Below are 23526 nucleotides of genomic sequence, written 5' to 3'. Positions count from 1 at the left end.
TTCTTCATTACATGCTCAAGGTCCCAAGGAAGCTTTGGTATGTTCCTCCAAGTGTAGATCCTCTGAGATGAGCAATTTAGGATGATCGCCAACTTAGTGGACTCATTCCTGGCTCAGCAGGCACTAAGTCTCCAATCCTAGTTTAGCCAAAGGTATGCTACTGCTAGTTGCTCGTTCCTGGCAACCTGGCACAAAACACTATTTTAAAGGCTCGCTTTCCTTGTGCAGCCGCAGGACCTCTGCCACTGAATAGGAATCTATCTGGTATAACTTTAGACAAGTTTAACTTAGAAAGGTTTGCTTTTTGCACTTATTGTGCATAGGATGGCTGCCTTAAAGACAACACGACCCTCTCCAAAATGTAAAGTGGTATAGATGTTTTATGGTTATGGTATTACTCTCAGCCTCTCTTTACTCAGACGTTATGAAAACATATCATCACTATACAGTACAGAAGTCAGTAGGAAAACGCTTCAGTCTCCCAGGACATTCAATATAGGATCTCAAAACAGCTGTCTTATTACAAAAGAATTTCAGAAACAGACTTGAAAGAGAAATTGCTGAATTACAACTTAGCCCTAAACTGCAGAGACCTGGTCTGAATAGAGATATTGGATTCCTGTCTCATTACGTATGCTAATCATCTGCATACTATCTCTTGCTTTTTCCTGTAGGACTAATTGCAGTCGTTAACAGTCAACAGGTTTACCATACCCATTGAGTCAATCACCCATCTCCTACTATCCTCCTGAGAAAAACCCCACCCCACCCTCCCACTATATACAAGGGTCTGGTGACTTCTGTTTCAGTGTATCTGAAGAAGTGTGCATGCACATGAAAGCTTATACAAACTTAGTTGGTCTCTAAGGTGCTACTAGATAATTTATTATTTTATTATTATTTTTATATTTCAACTGTGTCAGACCAACACGGCTACCTACCTGAATCAAAACTTTATTTTCCTGTCAGCTTACACCCAGTTACTCTGGCCACCTTCCAAACCCAGTCTCTGTTTACATCTGAGGACAGGAGGCAGGGATCCTTCTCTTGCCTTGCCAATGTCTCTCAATGGCCCTCTATTGTTCCTTAATGGCCCCAGTTGAGCCAGGTCATTTTGCATAGGTTAGCCCAGGAATTACTCTGCAGCTTGCATTCTCCCTTCATAACCCAAATAATCAAAATCCTAGTGTAGCCTTCTTAGACTTTACCAATTGGTTGGGTGAGCGTTGCTTCCGGAGAGGGAGGAAGGAGTCAAAAGACACAGAGGTTGGTTCAGAGAAAGAGTTTTTTATTTCTGCTCTCCGGAGCAGCAGAAAGGCACTTGCGTGGTCAGTTCACAGCAAGCACACTGAAAGAGAATTTTCATCCAGTATATATTCCCTCCAGACCCCCTCTGCCCCTTCCCCAGGAATCCTGCCTCGTGAGTAAGTTGATCTCCTTGAGCATCCTTGAGCATAAACAGATATTCCAGTTCCTGTGTGCTTATCTTAGGGCAAGAAGGTCATCCAGCTATAGGAATTTCCCCTGGCGCCGTCTCTGGGAGTGGGGGCTGACAGGCCTGACAGGCAAGGTCTGTGCGTCAGCGTGGCCAGGATATTTACAACCTACAAGATAAGACCCAGATCTTCCATCCCGTCTCCACTCGCTCCACTCGGAACTGACAAGGCCATCCATCACTAAGCCTTCCTGGACTGATAAGGGAGAGGCTTTGTTTGTACAGCTGGGTTCCTGTTATACATTGGCTCAAGTGCTCAAGTTAATGGATTTTAGCTAATGGACCCCTGAAGAAGGAATGCGGGAGTTACTGGGGCCTGGTTCAGGTCGCTCTGCGTTCAGGCTTGGGTAACTTGATCCTTCACTAGGTAAAGGTAAAGGTACCCCTGCCCGTACGGGCCAGTCTTGCCAGACTCTGGGGTTGTGCGCCCATCTCACTCAAGAGGCCAGGGGCCAGCGCTGTCCGAAGACACTTCCGGGTCACGTGGCCAGCGTGACATCGCTGCTCTGGCGAGCCACAGCTGCACACGGAAACGCTGTTTACCTTCCCGCTAGTAAGCGGTCCCTATTTATCTACTTGCACCCGAGGGTGCTTTCGAACTGCTAGGTTGGCAGGCGCTGGGACCGAACAACGGGAGCGCACCCCGCCGCGGGGATTCGAACCGCCGACCTTTCGATCGGCAAGCCCTAGGCGCTGAGGCTTTAACCCACAGCGCCACCCGCGTCCCTTGATCCTTCACTAGTATTTATTAATTTCTAGGGTTTCAGCCCCCCCCGGAAACTTTTTTTGCTTTGAGTGCTACTTACATTATGGATAAAAGTCTGTGTGGGTCACAGAGCATTGGCCACGACTCTTGCCTTTATTCCCATGCAACCTGTCAAAAGTCAGATTGTAAGCAAATTGTGTTTCTGTTTGCTTCATCCAGAAGCAGTAGTACTTCATAAGTAAATACATACAGTGGTACCTCTGGTTGCGAACGGGATCCATTTCGGAGCCCCGTTCACAACATAAGCAGAATGCAACCCGCGTCTGCGTAGGTCGCGATTCGCCGCTTCTGTGCATGCACGTGACATCATTTTGAACACCTGTGCATGTGCGAGTGGCGAAACCCAGAAGTAACCCTTTCCAGTACTTCCGGGTTGCCGCGGGACGCAACCTGAAAAGATTTAACCTGAAGCAAACGTAACAAGAGGTATGACTGTATAAGAATAACAGAAGGATGCTTAATAGCCTGGAGCCACTGGGGGAATGTCCAATGACTTAGTTAATAGCTCTCTAAGAGGAAATTAATCATTCTACAGGGGGAAAATTCCTAGCAGCTTCATCAAACATGATGCAACTTAAAAAGCCAATCATACTTTCAGGGCTAATCACTCCTATCATTGTCAAAATTACTGGTTTCCATCCTCTGACATAATGGATTTCCATAGCCCATTAGCAAGAACAACAATCGAAATCTGGAAAAAGCTATAAAACCCTTCTGTTATTCAGATGCTGATGTAGGTATAGGCTCTGTCATTGCTTCTACGATGATGTCCCCTTTAAATGAGGGTGTACACTTCCACTGGCTGACTCCACCATGATCCTTAAGCCACAAATGTAAACCATGAGTATCTCTGTTTCACATTCTTTGTAATTACTCTGATCATCTTCTATTTTTCTTCCTGCTTCCTGCTAATCCACTGCTTCTCTTTCATATACTTTGTATTTTGGGGGGAAGCTGATAGATAATTCTCTGAGAAAGCCTTTCTACCTTGGTATGCAAAGGACAGAGTTATTTATATCCATAGATGAAGAGGGTAAACATATGACTAATTTAATAGAAAAAAGTATAGTTGTCACTCAGTGCTGGATGATAAAGTGAAGAGATAAAGAAAACAATCTGTTCAACGACACTGGTGTACAATGAGTCATTAATAAATATATGACTAGAGTACTGGCACATATCCCATAGATCAAGCTATAACCAAGTGTAGCAGCAGAATCAACCACAATTTAAGGAAGATTGTAGCAAAACTGGTCATAGTCTCAAATGATGCTGTAGATAGGAACATGGGAATCTACGTTCGGAGGGGACTTTTTGTCAACCGAATTGTGCTGGTTGTGATGTTGCTGCTTGTAACACTGTGTCATACTGTATGCAAGATCCAATCTATTAATTGTTCCATATTTGATGATCCTCATCCTATTCCTCATGAATTTTACCAACCAGGAGATTTTGTCATTGGTGGGATTGTTTCTCAAGTCTTCTTCCTCTATAACAACCTCTCTTTCATGGAGCAGCCAGCACATATATTGATTGATGAACCAATGTAAGGCATTTCCCCTTTTGCCTCATATTCTATAATAGTTCAGATCGCAATGACTGAGAGCTCATCATTAAGCAACATTACGATCCATACAAATGATCCGTTATCTTTTGCTTCAGTTGACTTTAGGTAATTGTATATTTCTTGTTTGACTGAAAATGTTATAGAGTGCTTGGCCCTGAAGCAACTACAAATCAAAATGAGAGACAGGAAGGGGCAGAGGGTGTGGCTCTAAAGAAAAGAAGAGGGAGAGAGGCAGTCATTCAGCCCTTAAATAGGGTGGGTCTCCCCTCCCAAGGCACCAAGTGCATGCATGATTCAGAAGTGCTATGTAGACTACCTCTTTCAGCCTGATCAGGCTTCATATATGCCCCACCGGTGGACACTAAGGTGGAATGGGCAGCGGAACAGGGCATAGTGGAACAGAACAAGTGGGGGAAATCCTTTCTCCCCTTGTTTTCCTTATTACTCCATTAAACAACTGTAGCTCTTATTACAGATCAGTACCTAAGAACTACCAGCATATTCTGGCATTAGCATTTGCTGTCAAAGAGATCAATGAGAATCCCAACATTTTATCAAATATGTCTCTGGGGTTCCGCATCCTCGATAGCTACTATTCTGCAAGGATGACCTATAAGGCCACCCTGAGCCTGCTTTCTGCACACCATAGATTTACCCCAAACTTCAAGTGTGACAACCAGAGCAATCTGATAGCTTTCATTGCAGGATGTGTCTCTGAAATCTCTGCCAACGTGGCAATCATTTCAGCAGTCCACAAGACTCCACAGGTAAGCTGTCAGTATAGAGGTTTGTAGGTTTCACAACAATGCCACACCATTACGATTTCAATCAAGCATTTGAAAAGTTCCCCTATTTTATTTTTGTTAGCAAACATACTAGAGGTAGGTCATAATGGTAAAATAATTATCAGATGAAAGACGAATGCTATTTTGCATTGCAGTAATAGATCGATAGTTTTCAGGTCATGGGCAGTAAAGTGATGCCCTTTTCTTCACTGTCTTCTTCTGAACCTGTTTCAGTCTACCTGGATCTTTCTTAAAGGGAGATGGGAATGGGAGAAGGTCGAGCAAACTGGGTATAGTTAACCGGGAGAATAGGAGAATTATGGGAAATGATACATAATGAACTGAAAAAAATGTTCGAAAGTAGTCCCCCCCCAACAGAGTCCTTTCTGTTGGGGATAATTCAGACTGAAATTCCCAGGTGTCAAAAAAGGTTATTTATGTATGCCACTACTGCGGCCTGTGTTTTGTTAGCCCCCAAATGGAAAACGAGCAAAGTCCCAACTAAAGAAGAATAGCAACTTAAATTGACAGAATATGCGCAGCTTGCAGACTTAACATATAGAATAAGAGAACAAGAATAACATATGGTTAGAGTAGATTGGAAAACATTTATTGAATATATGGGAAATAACTGTGTACAGCTGAAAATGCTGGAAGCATTAAGATAAATTCAACAGTCCAAATAAGTTTTGATCGATGTAATAATGGAATACTGAATGGTATAGTTTTTGTAAAATATGCAGGGATTTATGATATGCAAAATAAACCATGGGAAGAGAAGAGAAGTCAATGATATCTTAAGGATGTAAAAATGAGTACTTTAAATTGTAAAACAGAAAATTTTATAAAAATTATATATATATATATATAGAGAGAGAGAGAGAGAGAGAGAGAATGTGAGACTTTTTGCCGGAGGTGGACATTTTAAGCACTCTTCAAATGCCAAATATCTGAATGGACATCATATCAAAGAGGGCAAAGACTTGCACTCTCCTGCTCAAGGAGTCAGGACAATATTGGGTTGAAAATTATGAGAAATGTATTAATGGTAAGCCCAATTCAAAGAGAGAATGAATTACTAAAGGGTAATAGGTGACGGTTAGGAAGAGGCTTAACAACTATTTTTGTTAACTCCTGATGGCCTAGTAGATTCTAACTCTTAGATAGCAAGATTTAACACACTCTTTTATTTTATGTGAAGGTTACTTATATTCTTTATTTCAGATCACTTATGGGTCATTTTTGACGGCAAAACGTACCAAAAGGCTGTTCCCCTTTTTGTACCAAATGGTACCCAATGAAGCCCAGCAATACGTGGGAGCTGTGCAGTTATTTCAGCATTTTGGATGGACATGGGTTGGGCTCTTGGCTGTGAATGATGACAAAGGGGACCGCTTTTTACAGACAATGGTGCCACTGCTTTCCCAAAACAATATCTGTCATGCCTTCATTGTAAGAATACCAAAACGTTCTTTTGTGGATGAGTTGATAGCCTTGCTTATACAGCGGCTGAGAAACTTTCACATTATCACGGAGAGAAAAGCCACTGCAGTCTTTGTATATGGAGAACCTCCATCCTTTCAGGTTTTGAGAGTGTTGCTGTTTCTAGCACCTTTCTCATCACTGCCACCTTTCAGTAAAGTATGGACTATTACATCCCACTGGGATTTTGCATCTCTCTCTGTTCAAAAGATTTGGGATATACAAGCCTTTCATGGTTCCATATCCTTCGCAGTTCACTCAAAAGAGCCATTAGGATTCCAAAGGTTCATTCAGAAGATAAGACCTTACTGGAACAAAGAAGATGGGTTTATCAAGGACTTCTGGAAACAGGCATTCACCTGTTCATTAAAAATGTCTAAATGGGAGGAGGAGGAGGAGGAGGAGGAGGAAGATGGAAAAAAAAGTTGCACTGGGTCTGAAAAGTTGGAGAGCATATCTGGAATATTGTTTGAAATGAGCATGACTGGCCACAGCTACAATATCTACAATGCTGTCTATGCTGTAGCTTATGCTTTGAATGCTATATATAAATCCAGTTCCAAACTTAAAAGGTTGGTTGGGAGACATGCATTTCAAAATATGCAACCATGGCAGGTAATTACAATTCCATACTTTAGCAATAATAACAAAACAGGCTAGTTTATGCCCCAGACATAATATGAATTCTTGAGCTCACATAAAACAGTTGCATCAGGTTTTTTGGTGTGTGTGTGTGTGTGTGTGTGTGTGTGTGAGAGAGAGAGAGAGAGAGAGAGAATTTTGAAACATAGTGCAAAGCACATAATATTATGGTGATTCCCCCCCATTATCTGGAATCTAACAGAGAGAAATGACAGCCAAAAATAGAAACGGAACAGAAATGTTGGTCATTAGCTCTGTGCTTTATGATTTTAAAATGTTATGATGTTTTAACAATTTTATGGTACATATCCGTGAATTTATGAGTTGGTGATTTATTTATTTATTTTTTATGATCTTTTTTATTCAGTTTTACACTACGCATTTAATTTGAAACATTAGACATAATCATCAGCATTTAGGATTCCCTGAATCCTTAGACTTCCTTCCACCCTTCCATGGTTTCCATTTTCAATCTTTTTCAACTGCATCATATACAGTATTTTCTCTGTTTTTTTAAAAAAATATTCCATTTCTACCTTAGTTTTTTGTACATTACATGTGTTACTCAAATCCTGCCAAAGTTTTTAGTTGTTTATAGTGTTCTCGTAGGTAGTATGTAATTTCCCCCCATTCCTTATTTAAGTTTCTCTCTTCCTGGTTTCTGATTTTCCTGGTCATTTTTGCCATTTTGTCATAGTCCATCATCTTCACCAACCATTCGTCTCTGGTCAGGACATGAGTTGGTGATTTATTAATACGCTTATAAAAATGAATAAATATACTGTCTGAAAAAGGGCAAGACTTCTAAGAGGTCTAAACATTAAAATTATTTCAAGAAACTGTTATTCCCTTGTCAACATTCTTTTTCAAACAAGGTCCATTACTTTCTAAGAAGAACCATATTCAACAACAGTGTTGGAGACACTGTGCATTTTGATGAAAATGGAGAATTAGTTACAGGTTTTGATGTTACAAACTGGTTGATGTTTCCCAATGGTTCAGTGGTTAGAGTGAAAGTTGGAAGACTGGAACCTCGGGCTCCTCCGGGCAAAGAGTTAATCATTAATGCGAGCCAAATTGTGTGGCATCAAAGCTTTAATCAGGTGAGTATATCAAAGTGAAATATTCAGTCTTGGCCAGTTCCTCATTCTCTTCAGCTGATGAATTGCGCTAGTTAGCATTATTTTTAAATAAAGCAAACCAGAATTCCTTCCAATTTTTGTAAAGAAACTATTTTAAATTGATGGAATCAAACGTGTCTGGCTCAGATCTATTGTTCCAGTGTAATGACTCATCAGGTTTGGCCATTCATTCCAGTATTTTTCACTGAAGATTGAAAATAGCAGCCTGTAAAATATGTGGGTAGAGAGTCGTCTCTAAGCCTCCTATTTGTAGTCCAACATGTTCATGATGGCAACAGCTCCTTTTTTTTGCCACCATCTTTAATTAGAATATCAGGGCTGCTTTTTAGTCTGCAAATGGCAGAGCATTCAGCACAGCTAAGACTGTGTCATAAACTGGTGCCATTTGCTGGTCATCTCAGCATGTGTGGAGAGGCAACAGAACTCTGAGCAGAATAATAATCCAGTGTTCAAACCATCTGGAGAGAATTCCTGAATCTTTCTGTTTGTTTTTCTTTTGCTGTTTTTCAGTGTGTTGTCCAGTGGTCAACAGTAGTTGGTATTTGTGCACTGATGCTCTGGTTATGGTAGAAGCATCCCTAAAGCCATGGACAGCAGAACATAGATAACAATCTCTTATGCTGATAGGCCTATGCTAGACATTTAAATAAATTGCAGACTTTGTAGTATTTTTTTAAATGCATAAATATTTATGCATGCATGCATAAATATTGAAAGCTTCCAGGTCTCCAGAGGCACATTTGTGTTTTTGGTGGCACGGAAGAAGAGGTCCCATAAAATGGCAGACACTATTGACTGGACCAGTGTGTAGCAGGCTGGATTAACAATATTGTTGGCTGAGTTTCTCAGGAAGTCCCACAAATGCCTTGGCGTTTTTGTGGCATATGGTCTAAGAATGGAGTCCATATAACCAGACACCTATACTGGCAAGAGTGGCCTGGAACATTTTGCTTCTGTATGCAAAATGCCTCCCCACTGCTGCTTCCCACTGCTGATGCTGCCATACCCCACCCCCTGCAGATTCAGGGTCCCTTCTCCCCCCTCATGGGCTGCCACCCATGCCGTCCACCACCACAACTGCATCCTCACCTGTGGCTGCACCCATGCTGCTGCCACAACAAAGAAGCAGCAGCAGCAGCAGCAGCAGCAGCGAGGGGGCAGCATTAGTGGTGAGGGCAAGAGCACTGTTGCGGCAGTGGTGGTGGCAGCATGGGCAAAGTTGCAGAAGGGGTGGCAGCAGTGCAATAGTGAGGGAAAGGATGGGGAGGGGAGTTGGTTGGATCTGCCGCCTGAGGTAAATTGCTTCACCCTACTTCATAAAAGGGGGATGCGGGTGGCGCTGTGGTCTAAACCACTGAGCCTAGGGCTTGCTGATCAGAAGGTCGGCCGTTCGAATGCCCGTGATGGGGTGAGCTCCCGTTGTTCGGTCCCAGCTCCTGTCAACCTACCAGTTCAAAAGCACGTCAAAGTGCAAGTAGATAAATAGGTACCGCTCTGGCGGGAAGGTAAATGGCATTTCCGTGCGCTGCTCTGGTTCACCAGAATTGGCTTAGTCATGCTGGCCACATGACCCAGAAGCTGTCTGCAGACAAACGCCGGCTCCCTCGGCCTATAGAGCGAGATGAGCGCCGCAACCCCAGAGTCGTCCGCGACTGGACATAATGGTCAGGGGTACCTTTACCCTTTTACTTCTTACAAGCACCAGCCTTGTCTACTGGGATAGTTAGTACCAGTGCCTGAAACTATGGGATGCCCAGGGTTGATTGGTTTGTGCATTTTGGGTTGCCTGAGTTAACAATATTGTTGACCGAGTTCTGGGAGTTGCAGTTTTGGGAGTTGCAGTTGTGGCCCATGGATACATGAAAAATAGTTTAGAGTTTGGTCTCTTCTTTGGTCTTCAATGAAGCAAACTGTGTTTAATAGACATCTTGCTGCAAACCACACCTTCATATTTCCATGCAGGTGATGCCAGTTTCTGTATGCAATGATAACTGCTATCCTGGCTATAGTAGGAAAAAGAAGGAGGAAGAGAAATTCTGCTGTTATGATTGTGCTCCATGTCCAGAAGGGATGATCTCTAATCAGAAAGGTATAAGGGATAACCAATAAATTTCACAAAAGACACAGGGAGCATAAAACACCAGCAAAATACATAGGAAGCAAAAATAAATAAATACCTAATTCCTTTTTGTTTGTTTGTTCCTGGTATTTCTTGCCCCTACTTCATCTTAAGGTCCTGGGGCAAATTACATAGACTAAAAATACAATTACAAAGAAACCATAATATACATATAAATATATAAAGTTTTAGTGCCAAATACATCTCTGTGAGGAGGGAGTTTTATCATTTTGGAGCCACCACAAATAAGGCTCTTTCACAAACCACCCAATTCTGCCTCCATATATTTAACCACCTTTTCCAAAAAACCTGCCAGTAGCTCCTTAACTTTGATCCCAATATCTTCCCTCTCCTTCTCATGAATCACCCTGAATTATGGAATTACTGGGATACAGAAAAACACATAGCCGTTACATTACTACAGCACAGAACAATGTGCAAATTCAGAACCATGGGTACGCAAAAAGATGCATTTTCTATTTTCTTTCTTTCTAGAGCTAGTAAAAACAAAATCAAAAGCATACAAAATTCCTTGATTGTTGTAACTGATTGTTACAGAAAGATGTAGTTCGGCATCTTGAAATACTTATTATAACTTCATTTTATTTCAGACATGGATGCCTGTTTCAAATGTCCAGAAATCCAGCACCCCAATATTGACCAAACTCAATGCATTCTCAAGGTCCTAAGCTATCTGTCTTATAAAGAAAATTTAGGGATCATCTTAACTATTTTGGCTATTTCCTTTTCTTTGATTACAAGTTTAATCCTTGGAACGTTTATCAAGCACAAGGCCACTCCCATTGTCAAAGCCAACAACCAGACCCTCACCTACATCCTCCTCATCTCCCTCCTCCTTTGCTTCCTTTGTTCCTTGCTTTTCATTGGACAGCCTGGAAAGGCCATCTGCCTTCTGCGGCAAACAGCTTTTGGTTTAATCTTTTCTGTTGCCCTTTCCTCTGTGTTGGCAAAAACTATCACTGTAGTCCTGGCATTCATGGCAACTAAACCAGGATCCGAGATGAGGAAATGGGTGGGAAAAGGACTAGCAAACTCTATGGTCTTTTCCTGTTCCTGCATTCAAGCAGCTATTTGTATAGTTTGGCTACTTACTTCTCCGCCATTTCCAGATATGGACATGTACTCATCGAGCGGGGAAATTATATTAGAATGTAATGAGGGTTCACCTGTTATGTTTTCATGTGTGTTGGGATATATGGGTTCCCTTTCCATTCTCAGTTTCATTGTGGCTTTCCTAGCCAGAAAGTTACCAGACAGTTTCAATGAGGCCAAATTTATCACTTTCAGCATGTTGGTGTTTTGCAGTGTTTGGATAACTTTTATTCCAACTTACTTGAGCACCAAAGGAAAATACATGGTGGCTGTGGAGATCTTCTCCATCTTGTCCTCTGGTGCTGGATTACTGGGTTGCATCTTTTCCCCAAAGTGCTACATCATTGTGCTGAAGCCTGAGCTGAACAGCAGGGAACATCTAATAAGGATGAAGAAGTGAAGTAATCTAAGTTCATCTCTTCTTTGTGCTCTTATATATCCTTCACTGGAAATCATGTCCTCCAAATCATGGAGAGCCACTTGTTATGGTGAGCTCACCAAACTGCCTTCTTGTTGCTGGGGCAGACCCATTTGGATGACCTCCTCACCTCATTGGTTGCCCCTTTGTTGCTGGGGAAAATTTTCTGTTGGTTGGGGTTTGATTGGCAACTAAGGGGCTATTTCAGGGGCTGCACAAGGCGAAGTACTTTCTCTTTCTCATCGTGCAGTGGATCTCCCACCCTCCCTCCCTATAATTTAAGATTGTGTTTTTGACCTTGCTATGCCTGTCTAGGGGTGGTCTGTTTTTGGAGTAGGGGCCCGGTAGGAATTTTGCCACTTGGCTGATTGGCTGGTGCCATTTGGTTTTTGCCTACCATGTAGCAAATCGTCACAACTTTGTAAGGTTGGCAGTTAGGCATTGGTTCATTTTTGGTGGAGGGGATTATGGATTGGCTGTGCCTGCCCTTCATTTTTGTTGCTGCTGCTAGGGAATTCCATTAAAGGAATCCAGGGGCTCGATTTGCTCTGTCCGATCCGCTTTCAGGGGTAGGGCCATGCCAGAGTACCTGGGAGCATCTGGGGGTTATCTAAGAGGCGGAAATCCGCCTCTGTGCTCCCCCAGTATGTTTTCACTTACTGACCTCTGGAGGTTCCAGTTGTCAGTCCTGTTCCTGCCGGTGCAGGTTCAGGTAGTCTGAACCAATGCTAAGCAACCACTCACACATGCTGTAATCAATAAAATTGTGGCCAAAATTAATGCCAAAAATCTTAAACAAATATTCTGTGTCCTGTGTGATTATTCTGGAGGGGATTTGGGGGTCTTCACACACAAATACTGATGCTAGGGATCTCATGAGAATTTGGGTATGTTTAGTAGATCATTATCCCAAGGCCAGAACTGAATACAAAGAGCAACTAAAAAAAACAAATATAAAATAATGTAAGCTCATCTCTTTAGCCAGGTCTTAGATGTACTTCATTGGGAATACTGGTTTTGGTTGTATTTCATGAGGATTCAGCAATGAATGCTTACATGGAGAACAACTCCTTTCTTTTCGGCAGAGGCTGAGCCCACCTGGATTTGGCATTCATCTCAAGACTGTTTATGAACAGTGCCTATGCTGCCTGTAACTATGTCCAGTTACCAAATAGGAACATTTGCCTTGTGGACCAGGAGAGGGAACCATACAGCAGCTGTAGCTCCTTTGAGAATGGAAAAAGCTTCTAGATTCCTCTCCTCCTTCCATGTTGCTATGTTAGCTGAAAAAAGATGCTGCAACTATACTGGCATGATGTCTTTTTCCCCTCCAGGGGTCATAGGTGTGGCATCCTGCATGATGGAAGAGGCAGGAAATGACCCCATCTGTCACGCTGAGGCTAGAGGGAGGACCTCCCCCTCCACCATGCCATGCCACAACTGCTTCCTTGCCACAATTCTACTGGGAACAGGGATTTTTGGCCCATGGGCCATATTCCCATATGAGCAGACTTCTAGGAGCAGTGTGTGTCAGAGTAGAATATGGGTAGAACAAGGATTGTGAGTCTTACCCAGGGATAGAGGAGATATTTAGTTTAGTTTGCATTTAAAGGTCAACCTACCTAATCCACACTTTCTGACGCAATATGCAAGCAAAACACAACTATCCTTCCAAATGTGTGTGTCTCTGAATTTTGCAATTCAAGTAATGTGTGTAATAATGCATAGACTAGACTAAAGTGTGCATACAAATGCATATATTAGTGAAGAGAATGTACATTATGCATTATATTGTGGAACATTGCATTGCAAAAATGTTAGGCAAACTTGCATTAAAAATGGTACATTAGGAGAAATACATACAACCCCCCCCCCTGACAACATAAAGAGCTATATACCAACATAATGCTGAGCCTCAAATCCTCCAGGTTGTAACTGAAGTTAAACCTCAGCTTTCACATTATACTAATTTTGAGTGATCTGTGGTTAAACTTAAATATAGTCCTGGGCAAAGTTAACTTGGGGTCACCAGGCAAATTTCCACAAACTAGTTATTATCCCTCTAAGAAGAAAATAACTGTTCTATAATTTGAGAGGAACTCCTAGTGGTAACAAACTTCAAAGACCAGCAACACACTGGGGAAGATAGAGTCATAATTACTGTTTTTTAAAAGTCTTCCTACACAATTGACAACCGAAGCCCATTCGCAAGATCAACAAGCAACACCTGAGGACAACCGCACATATTGTTAAGAACAGGATCTAGGCATAGGTAAGGAGGTGCCATTTTTTTCTATGATCATTTCCCCTTTATATGCTGCCATTGCTTCCACAAGATTTTTCTGTCATGATTTTAACCCCCACCCCAATATAAACTATGTGAATCCCAATTCTTATCCTCTCTTCTTGCCCATTTCATCTTCCACTTCCCAGGTTCTTACTGTGAAAAATTAGGCCACATTGATTAGTTATTGATTTACACATTCATTGCTGCACACTGTCTCACCCTCATTTGGACAAGCTGATTGAAAATCCTCAAGGTTACACTTTTTTTGTTTTACACTTTAAAGCAAAATAATAGATACCTGTACATGAAGAGGTGTGTATGACTATTTTTTAAGAAAAGGAAAATGTGTACTTCTCAGTCTCCCTTTGAGAATACAGTGAGGCAATAAAAAGAAAATTATGTACAGGAACACAGAGCGACAAGGAGCTACTTTTAACTATAAGACGGGCACACAAATTCCCTAAAAGACCCAATGTAGCAACGGAATCAACCAAAATTCAAGGGAGACTGTGGCAAAGCTGGTCCTAGCCTTACAGGATGCTGTAGATGAAAACATGGAAATCTACATTTGGAGAGGACTTTTTGTCAACAGAATCATGTTGGTGGTGACATTGCTGCTTATAATGCTGTGTCATACTGTATGCAATACTCATTCTATTAATTGTTCCGTATATGATGATCCCCATCCTATTCCCCATGAATTTTACCAGTCAGGAGATTTTGTGATTGGGGGAATTGTTTCTCAAGTCTATTTCCTTTATAACAACCTCTCCTTCTTGGAACAGCCAGCACAGGCCTTGATTGAGGAATCCATGTAAGATTTCCTTCCTTCCTTCCTTCCTTCCTTCCTTCCTTCCTTCCTTCCTTCCTTCCTTCCTTCCTTCCTTCCTTCCTTCCTTCCTTCCTTTTCTCTCTCTCACCCCCCCTTGATCTCTCATTCTATAATAGTTCAGTTCTCAGTATCTGAGAGCACATAATTAAGTACCATTAAGGCATTATTTATTGTCTGAAGCTGCAACACATAGCTAGCTACCTTACACAGGGACAATCTAGGGTTTATGTTTGGAAATTAAAGCACCATGGAGAGGTGCCCACAATCAAATCTGACTCCCTAATGAGAGTATGTGCACGATAAATATGTTTTTAAGAATAGTCTTGTCACCATGTATTATTAATATTTTTAAAACTGCACAAGTAAAATATCATAGGAGTATATGTTTCTTGAAAAGTAATTTCTGAATTGTCCCTCAGGCACTTTGCACTCCCTCGACATAACTGGATTATGGTTTTCAAATGCAGCTGAGTTTATGGATGGTTGGAAGTCTCCCCTTGGCACATCTTCTCTCATTTCATCTGCAAATGGTAGATGCATTTAAATTGCAGCAATGTGTCCCTGGCTTTAGGAGATTAAATGATCCATTAGTTGCTTGCACTGATATTTCTTCAGTGATTGAAATGGTTGCTACAGAGGTTTTTAAGGCATATTCACAGACATGTAAAGGTTCAATGGGTGGACAAGGGAGAGGCACACATTCAAGGCCCACTCCCAATGTCCTCGCATGCCTTCCCAGTCCCTATGTTGATTAATAAAGCACAGCCCATGATAGTGAGAGGTGTTCTACTCACATTCAAGCAAACCTGAAAAATATTCTCCTGCAGAGCTTCCCCACTCAACACAGGGAATGTTGAGGGCTGAGCATTTGAGGCAATGCACACAGGTCATTGTGGCAGGGTTTGGAGGCACACCCCAGACCCATGGATAGAGTGCTTGCATGGTCAGGCATTAGTGAATACTAAGAAAGTTACTGGAGATACAACAGAAGAAGCTTGCTTGTCTCTTCTCAGAGGTTGCTTTCAAAAGCTAGGAAGTACATTATATACGTCAAATCTATTTTGGGCTAGCACTTGTGTTTGTGTGCAAAAGGAGTGTATTATTGTTGTAAAGAAAGTGAACCTAACAAATGTAAGGAGCAGCATGTTAAGTGCTTTAATAATCCCCAAACATTCTGATCATTCAACTATTCGTCAGAAGAATATCTGTTTCATATATCTGACTTTCTGCTAACTTTGCTGTACCTTTGCTTTTTCAACTTCTGTGGCATTGAGTTACATCTCAATATCAGTAGTTTGCAGATGAATGTTGATGAAGTGTACAAATGTATTTTTACTGCTGCTTTGCTGCTGCTATATTAAACAGGCTGTACCTCTTTTTACAGTTCAGTGCCTAAGAACTACCAGCACATTCTGGCTTTAGCATTTGCTGTCAAAGAGATCAATGAGAATCCTAGCATCTTATCAAATGCCTCCATGGGCTTCTACATCCTCAATAGCTACTTCACCGCAAGAATGACGTATAAAGCTAGCCTTAGCCTGCTTTCCAAACAGAAGTTTGTCCCCAACTTCTGTTGTGATGGCCAGAACAAGCTGATAGCTTTAATTGGAGGATCTGTCTCTGAAATCTCTGCCAATATGGCCATTATTTCAGCAATCCACAAGATCCCACAGGTAAGCTCTAGAGATACCACAAAAGTGGCACACGTAGAAATGGAAATTGCCTCAGTTTACATGTTCATATGTGGTCAGGAATGGAAATCATGCAAGCACGTATGAGCTTTATTCATTGTTGTTGTTTTCAGTCCCCAAATGATGTGTAACAGATGACACACACACACATATATAATTTTTTCTGATGTTTCCTTTACATTGAAATGAAATGGGCATTGCATTGAAATGATGTAATGACATCATTAATGACATCGTTAATTGCATAAAATTTGGGCACAGCAGACAGAGATATGAATGTAGTTCTTAGTGGCAGTGGCATGGAAACAGTGCTGATTGCAGTGAATATGGGTTAGAAACAAACTGATTATTTCCTGTATCCCTAGTCTTGATTTCAGCACAGCATTCAAAAAGTTAAAAAAGTTTAATTAGAAATCTGGTTCAATGCAGACTGTATGGTAATATAATTAGGTTGGTTGATAAATAAAGAATGGAAAACTGCTCTGAAACTAACAAAATACAGATAAACAAAGTGCCAAACTAAGGCAGAAAAAAATTCAAAAGCAAACCTTTGGATAAGGGACAACTGGCAGAACAATAGCACACCTGAAAGAGATCTCAATAATATAGCAGACCAATGCTTCCCAAGTACTCCATGAAGAGCTTGGAAAGAAAAATAAATAAAATAAATGTAAAAACAGCCCCAAATGCACACACATAAGGGTGACAATACTGCTCCATGATGAATTTCTCTCTTGAAAAGACTCCTACCACACAAAAAGATTGGGAACCACTGTAGTAGACCAAGAGCTAACTATCAGTTACCACTGTGATGCAGCTGCAGGAAAGTCTTAATGCAATTTAAGCTGCATCAATGCAACCAAAGTGCTGTATATTGAGAAGTAAAAGCTGAATGTGATTTAATTAGCACACCTCAAGTTTAGTATTATGTTCAGTCCTCAGTGCTGCACTTTATCATAGATAAAGATAACTTGAAACAGCTTCAGAGGAAGATGGTGAAGATGGTCAGGAGAATTGGGAGAAATGCCTATGACAAAAGGTTGGAGGAATTGGGTATATTTAGCCCGGGGAAGAGGAGATTAAAATGTGCATGTGGGTGGGGGACGTGAACCTTACATCCCTCTTCAAGTACAAAGTTTCTGAATAGCTGTGACATTGAGTTGGGAAACAAATTGTCACCTGCTGTTCCAAAGGGTTGGACAAGATTTTGGAACAGCATTAGGAGACTCCTCTTAATGCTAAATGTAGTTCAAATATAGAAACAATTACCAAAGGGTCCTTGCTGGAGCAGTGCCAGATTTAGGGCAGGGTGGATGATTCCCCCTCACAGGAGCCAAGGGGGTTCCAAATTGAGAGGATCTAAAATTGAGCTTGAGGGTGTGTGCATGCCAAAGTTAGGGTTCACTTAGAGTACCCCCGGAGTTCTTCAGGCAGAGCCACAAAAAGTCATATATCGTGGGTGATATATATTGATTTCCTGCATCATGCTAGATTTTGCACTTGATTGCCTACTGGACCATTTCCAGCTCTAGGATACAAAGACAGACCTTTTTGTTATGTGAAAAATTACTATATGTTTTCTTTCAGCTTCCTTATGGATCATTTTTCACTGGACAACATGGCAAAATGCTACTTCCATTTTTGTACCAGATGGTACCCAATGAAGCCCATCAACACATGGGAGCTGTGCGGTTATTTCAGCATTTCGGATGGACGTGGGTTGGGCTCCTGGCTGTGGCTGATGACAAAGGGGACCGCTTTCTGCATACAATGGTGCCACTGCTTTCCCAGAATGGCATATGTTATGCCTTCATAGTAAGAATACCAAAATGGAGTTATATGGATGAACTGATAGACTTGCTTATACAGCAGCAGTACAATTATGAGATTCTCAGGGAGAGAAAAGTTAGTGTATTCTTTATATATGGAGAACCTCCATCCTTTCAGGTTTTGAGAGTGTTGCTCTTTCTAGCACCTTTCTTGTCACTGCCACCTCTTGGCAAAGTGTGGGTTGTTACCTCCCACTGGGATTTTGAATCACTGTCTGTTCAAAAGAATTGGGATATGCAAACCTTTCATGGTTCCATATCCTTCACTGTTCATTCAGATCAGCCATTGGGATTTCAAAAGTTCAATGAAGGAATAAGACCTTCCTGGGCCAAAGGAGATGGTTTTATCCAGGACTTCTGGGAACAGGCATTCAGCTGCTCATTAAAGACGTCTAATGGACAGGAGGAGGAGGGGAAGAAGAGTTGCACTGGAAAGGAGAAGCTAGAGAATCTTCCTGGAAATCTGTTTGAAATTCACATGACTGGCCACAGTTACAACATCTACAATGCTGTCTATGCTGTGGCACATGCTTTGCATGCCATGTACACACAGAGCTCCAGATACAGAAGAATGGAAGAAAGAGGGAAACTAGCATTTCAACCCTGGCAGGTAATGACAATTAAACATAATGGCAACAAAACAGACTAGTTTATGGCCCAGAGATAAAGGCAACTTGAAAACTACAACTAATTCAGAATGAGACAGCTAGAATGGTGACTGGGAGTGGCCACCTGGTCCTAAAGGATCTCTATTGGCTCACAGTACGTTTCTGAGCACAATTCAAAGTGTTGGTGATGATCTTGAAAGCCCTTAACAGCCTTGATCCTGTATAATATTGTATCATCATCATCATTTATACCCAATCTCCACCCCAACTGTTCAGCCCAGACACTGAGGTTCACCTCCAAGGGCCTTGAGGTGGTTCCCTCACTGCAAGAAGTAAAATTACAGGGAACCAGGCAAAAGGCCTTTTCGACAATGGCACCCTCCCTGTGGAATGCCCTGCTATCCGACGTCAAGGAGATAAACACAACTTGTAGAAGACATTTGAAGGCAGCCCTGTATCAAGATGTTTTTAATGTTTGACATTTTGTTATGGTTGTATGTGTTGGAAGCTTCCCAGAATGGCTGGGGCAACCCAGCTAGATGTGTGGAATATAAATAAAATGAAGAAGATGATATTATTATTATTATTATTATTATTATTATTATTATTATTATTATTAACATACCAACAGTTGGGAAGTGTTAGGGAATGGGGGGGGAGGGATATTCATTTTGACAAGTAGCACCAGACTCATGATAGACTAATGACAGTTTTATCAACAATGGGTCAAGCCTTTTTAGTCTAATAGAGAGAAATGACAGCTAGAAATAGTGAACTCATAACCAAAATAGAGCAGTACAGACTTTTAAGAATGCTAAAGATTAAATTACTTTTGAGGCCTACGTAAGTATCTCTTTGTCAATATACTCTTCCAAATTAGGTGCATCACTTTCTAGGTAACACCATATTCAATAACAGTGCTGGAGACATTGTGTACTTTGATGTAAATGGAGAATTAGTGTCCAGTTTTGATGTCACAAACTGGATGATGTTTCCCAATGGCTCGGTGGCTAGAGTAAAAGTTGGAAGACTGGAACCCCAGGCTCTTCCAGGCAAAGAGTTAACCATTCATGATGACCAGATTGTCTGGCACCAAAGCTTTAATCAGGTGAGACATGGCATCAAATGACTGAGTAAATAAGAGTCAATATGCTCAATTTTCAAAAAGGCAATGTTAATGCTTTTGAAAGCATCTTATTGCATTAAAGTTTTAATTCTTCTAAAATCTCACAGAATCTCTTTATTCCATGAACAAGGTCTCATCTCAAACAGACTTTGTCATCTTGGTTGGTAGAATACACAACTCCCATCATCCCAGCACTTGAGACTACCTACCTTTTGTAGGTGCTTGTTTTGACGCAGAGCAAATTGAATGAGAAAGATAAAGGAAGTACAGCTTTCACCCTCCCACTGATTCTTTAAAATTCTGGTTATATACAAAGAGAGCATCTCGGTAAAGGTAAAGGTACCCCTGCCCGTACGGGCCAGTCTTGACAGACTCTGGGGTTGTGCGCCCATCTCACTTAAGAGGCCAGGGGCTAGCGCTGTCCGGAGACACTTCCGGGTCACGTGGCCAGCGTGACATCGCTGCTCTGGCGAGCCAGAGCTGCACACGGAAACGCCGTTTACCTTCCCGCTAAGCGGTCCCTATTTATCTACTTGCACCCGGAGGTGCTTTCGAACTGCTAGGTTGGCAGGCGCTGGGACCGAGCAGCGGGAGCGCACCCCGCCGCAGGGATTCGAACTGCCGACCTTTCGATCGGCAAGTCCTAGGCGCTGAGGCTTTAACCCACAGCGCCACCTGCGCCCCAGAGCATCTCTACATAAGTGTAAAAACTGATAACTTAGATGTATGGTGATAATGTGCTTGGAGAGCAATATCAGCTCATGCTATTTCTGTTTGCCAAAGTGGCTCTGTCTCATTCACCCCACTGGGAATTGCTGGAACTGGACTGGATGATCCTAGGCTGGACAATAATTTTACTGTCAAGGAGCATAGAATATCATCATGACTTGGCAGGTATCTAAACATGGATTTGAGAGGGAGGAAGCTGTAAAATGTGATGTTCAAGCATTGCCTCTCAGCCTTCCATTTGTAGTCCAATGTATTCATTTTGGCAACAGTGTATCATATCTGTGCATTAGGTAGGTCAGAAGAAGAGTTCCCAAGGAAGAATATACTGTTCCCCCTGGCTTGGTGTAATCCTGGATGGACTAGCAATATTGTTGGCTGAGTTCCAGGAGTTCCTGTTGTGGCCTATAGGGCATGCAATAGTTTAGATGGTTTCTTTTTCTCCAAGGAAGCAAACTGCATTGAATTGATGACTGGTTTTGTTGCTAATAATCCTTCATGTTTCTGTACAGGTGCTGCCAATTTCTGTGTGCAATGACAATTGCTATCCTGGCTACAGCAGGAAGAAAAAAGAAGGAGAGAGATTTTGCTGCTATGATTGTGCTCGTTGTCCGGAAGGGAAGATCTCACACCAGAAGGGTAGGAGGAATAATCAATACATTTTATAAAAGACACAGGGAACATAAAACAGCATGACCTAGTTGAGAGAAGTCAATAATCAGAGGCGGAAGCTAAAATTGGTGAGTAGGAGGAGGGAGGTCAAGAGGCAGAGATGAGTCAGGTTAGGGAAGAATCACAGGTGTCTCCCCTCCCTTCTGTGACAATTTCCCATCCCCCCAACTCTGAAAACCAGAAGAGGCACAAAATGAGAGGAGCAGAACACAGGCACAGTCTCCAATTGCTAGGAAAAAACCCTGGGAGGAGACATAGATGGCTGGGGGAAGGGGATGACCTTTAGTCTTGGTAACTGGTTTCATGGAGTAAGACCCACAGGGAATGAGCTGCTGTACTCATTAAGCATTGAAACTCAGCCAAGTATGTGAAGATCGTGTTTTTTTCTAATCAAGGTTAACTCTAGCTTTGAACATTGTGATTTACTGACCAGCTCGCTCTGTGACAGTAATGTGCCTTCATATCATGCTTTGGGATTAAGGCATTCTCCATACGCAAATAAATACAACTGTAAAAAATAGAAATAAAAGCAATAATAATACTTTGGCATGTGAAAAGTACGTATTGAATTTTTAAAGTGCTCCACCTCCATTATTGCAATAACACCTATAACCATTTTGTAAATTACACATGAGGATTAAGATTGATAAATAACAGCATTTCCAAGGACAACCTTCTATGTTCATGACTTGAGAAGAGGTCTGCATCACAAAAATCTTGGGTTACACAGAAACATTTAGCCATTACCAGATCAGTGTGATCACCAAACATTCTCACTTTCTCTTTAAAATTATGGGAGTCCTTTCTCCTAGCGTTGGTGAAAGAACTGCAAGAACATAAACATAAGGAAGATGTTGGTTAACATTTTTACATTTTCTACTTATGACTGCCTCTACTTGGGCCCGATCCAAGTCGCGACCGCAGCAAAGCAGCTGCTGCCGTCTGCACCTGCGCACAACAGCGCTTCTACCAGTGACCCATTTCGCCTAAAGGGTGGGCCACTGGAATGGATTATGGCAGTAAGTAGAGGTTTCACTGTACTTAAACAGCTCCTCCTTTTTTCCAGACATGGATGCCTGCATCGGTTGTCCAGAAGACCAGTATCCCAACAACAACCAAATTGAATGCATTCCCAAGATTCTAGTTTACCTTTCTTATAAAGAAACTTTAGGGAATATTTTAGCTACCACTGCTATTTATTTCTCTTTGATCACAAGTTTAGTTCTTGGAACTTTTATGAAGCACAAAGACACTCCCATAGTCAAAGCCAACAATGCAACCCTTACCTGCATCCTCCTCATCTCTCTCCTCCTTTGCTTCCTCTGCTCCTTACTCTTCATCGGACAACCTGGAAAGATCATCTGCCTTTTTCGACAAATTACTTTTGGCATCATCTTTTCTGTGGCTCTTTCATCTGTCTTGGCAAAAACCATCACTGTGGTCCTGGCATTCATGGCAACCAAGCCAGGGGCCAAGATGAGGAAATGTGTGGGGAAAGGGCTGGCAAATTCTATGGTCCTTTCCTGCTCCTTCATTCAAGCAGGCATTTGTGCTCTTTGGTTATTTACTTCTCCTCCGTTCCCAGATAGAGACATGCACTCAGTGCATGGAGAGATAATACTAGAATGTAATGAAGGTTCAGCTACCATGTTCTACTGTGTCTTGGGCTATATAGGCTTCCTAGCCTTTGCCAGCTTCATTGTAGCTTTCCTAGCCAGGAAGTTGCCTGACAGTTTCAATGAGGCCAAGTTCATCACTTTCAGCATGTTGGTGTTTTGCAGTGTTTGGTTGACTTTTATTCCAACCTACTTCAGCACCAAGGGAAAATACATGGTGGCTGTGGAAATCTTCTCCATCTTGTCCTCTGGTGCTGGATTACTGGGTTGCATCTTTTCCCCTAAATGCTACATCATTGTGCTGAGGCCTGAGCTGAACAGCAGGGAACAGCTAATAAGGAGAAAACAATGAGACAATATAAAGGCATGTCTTTCTGGTACACTGTAATCTATATTTCATTAAAAAGGACGGTGGCAAGGATTTATGGGAATGTGTGAAAGTGTGCCCCACAACTACTCTGTGTTTCCCCATCATATTTATTGTACAGGTGATCATGGTTGTAGGGGGTATTCTAAGAATTAAATCATGGATACTTCTATTGGAGAACTTAGCTCACATTCCTTTTGGCAGAAATGAACACAGTACAGCTGACTTAGATTTAGCATACAC

The 23526-nt window shown here is 41.8% G+C and overlaps 2 protein-coding genes across 2 annotated transcripts; both read left to right on the top strand.

Moving 5' to 3' along the window:
• Positions 1 to 3547: 3547 nt before the first annotated feature.
• LOC309354865 (vomeronasal type-2 receptor 26-like) lies at positions 3548 to 11511 on the top strand (the record flags this gene model as incomplete). Its single annotated transcript, XM_081885129.1, has 6 exons — positions 3548 to 3807; positions 4304 to 4595; positions 5838 to 6710; positions 7613 to 7840; positions 9842 to 9968; positions 10610 to 11511. 6 exons carry the CDS (start codon positions 3548 to 3550, stop codon positions 11509 to 11511), a joined length of 2682 nt encoding a protein of 893 aa, XP_081741255.1.
• Positions 11512 to 14370: 2859 nt separating this feature from the next.
• Positions 14371 to 23268, top strand: LOC309354864 (vomeronasal type-2 receptor 26-like; the record flags this gene model as incomplete). Its single annotated transcript, XM_081885128.1, has 6 exons — positions 14371 to 14630; positions 16033 to 16321; positions 17927 to 18778; positions 19657 to 19884; positions 21141 to 21267; positions 22367 to 23268. 6 exons carry the CDS (start codon positions 14371 to 14373, stop codon positions 23266 to 23268), a joined length of 2658 nt encoding a protein of 885 aa, XP_081741254.1.
• Positions 23269 to 23526: the final 258 nt, after the last annotated feature.

This window comes from Podarcis melisellensis, assembly GCF_964234715.1.
Source record: "Podarcis melisellensis genome assembly, chromosome: 13".
NCBI lineage: Eukaryota > Metazoa > Chordata > Lepidosauria > Squamata > Lacertidae > Podarcis > Podarcis melisellensis.
Note: the sequence above shows the minus strand (reverse complement) of the source record. Positions and strands in the feature narration are given on the sequence as shown.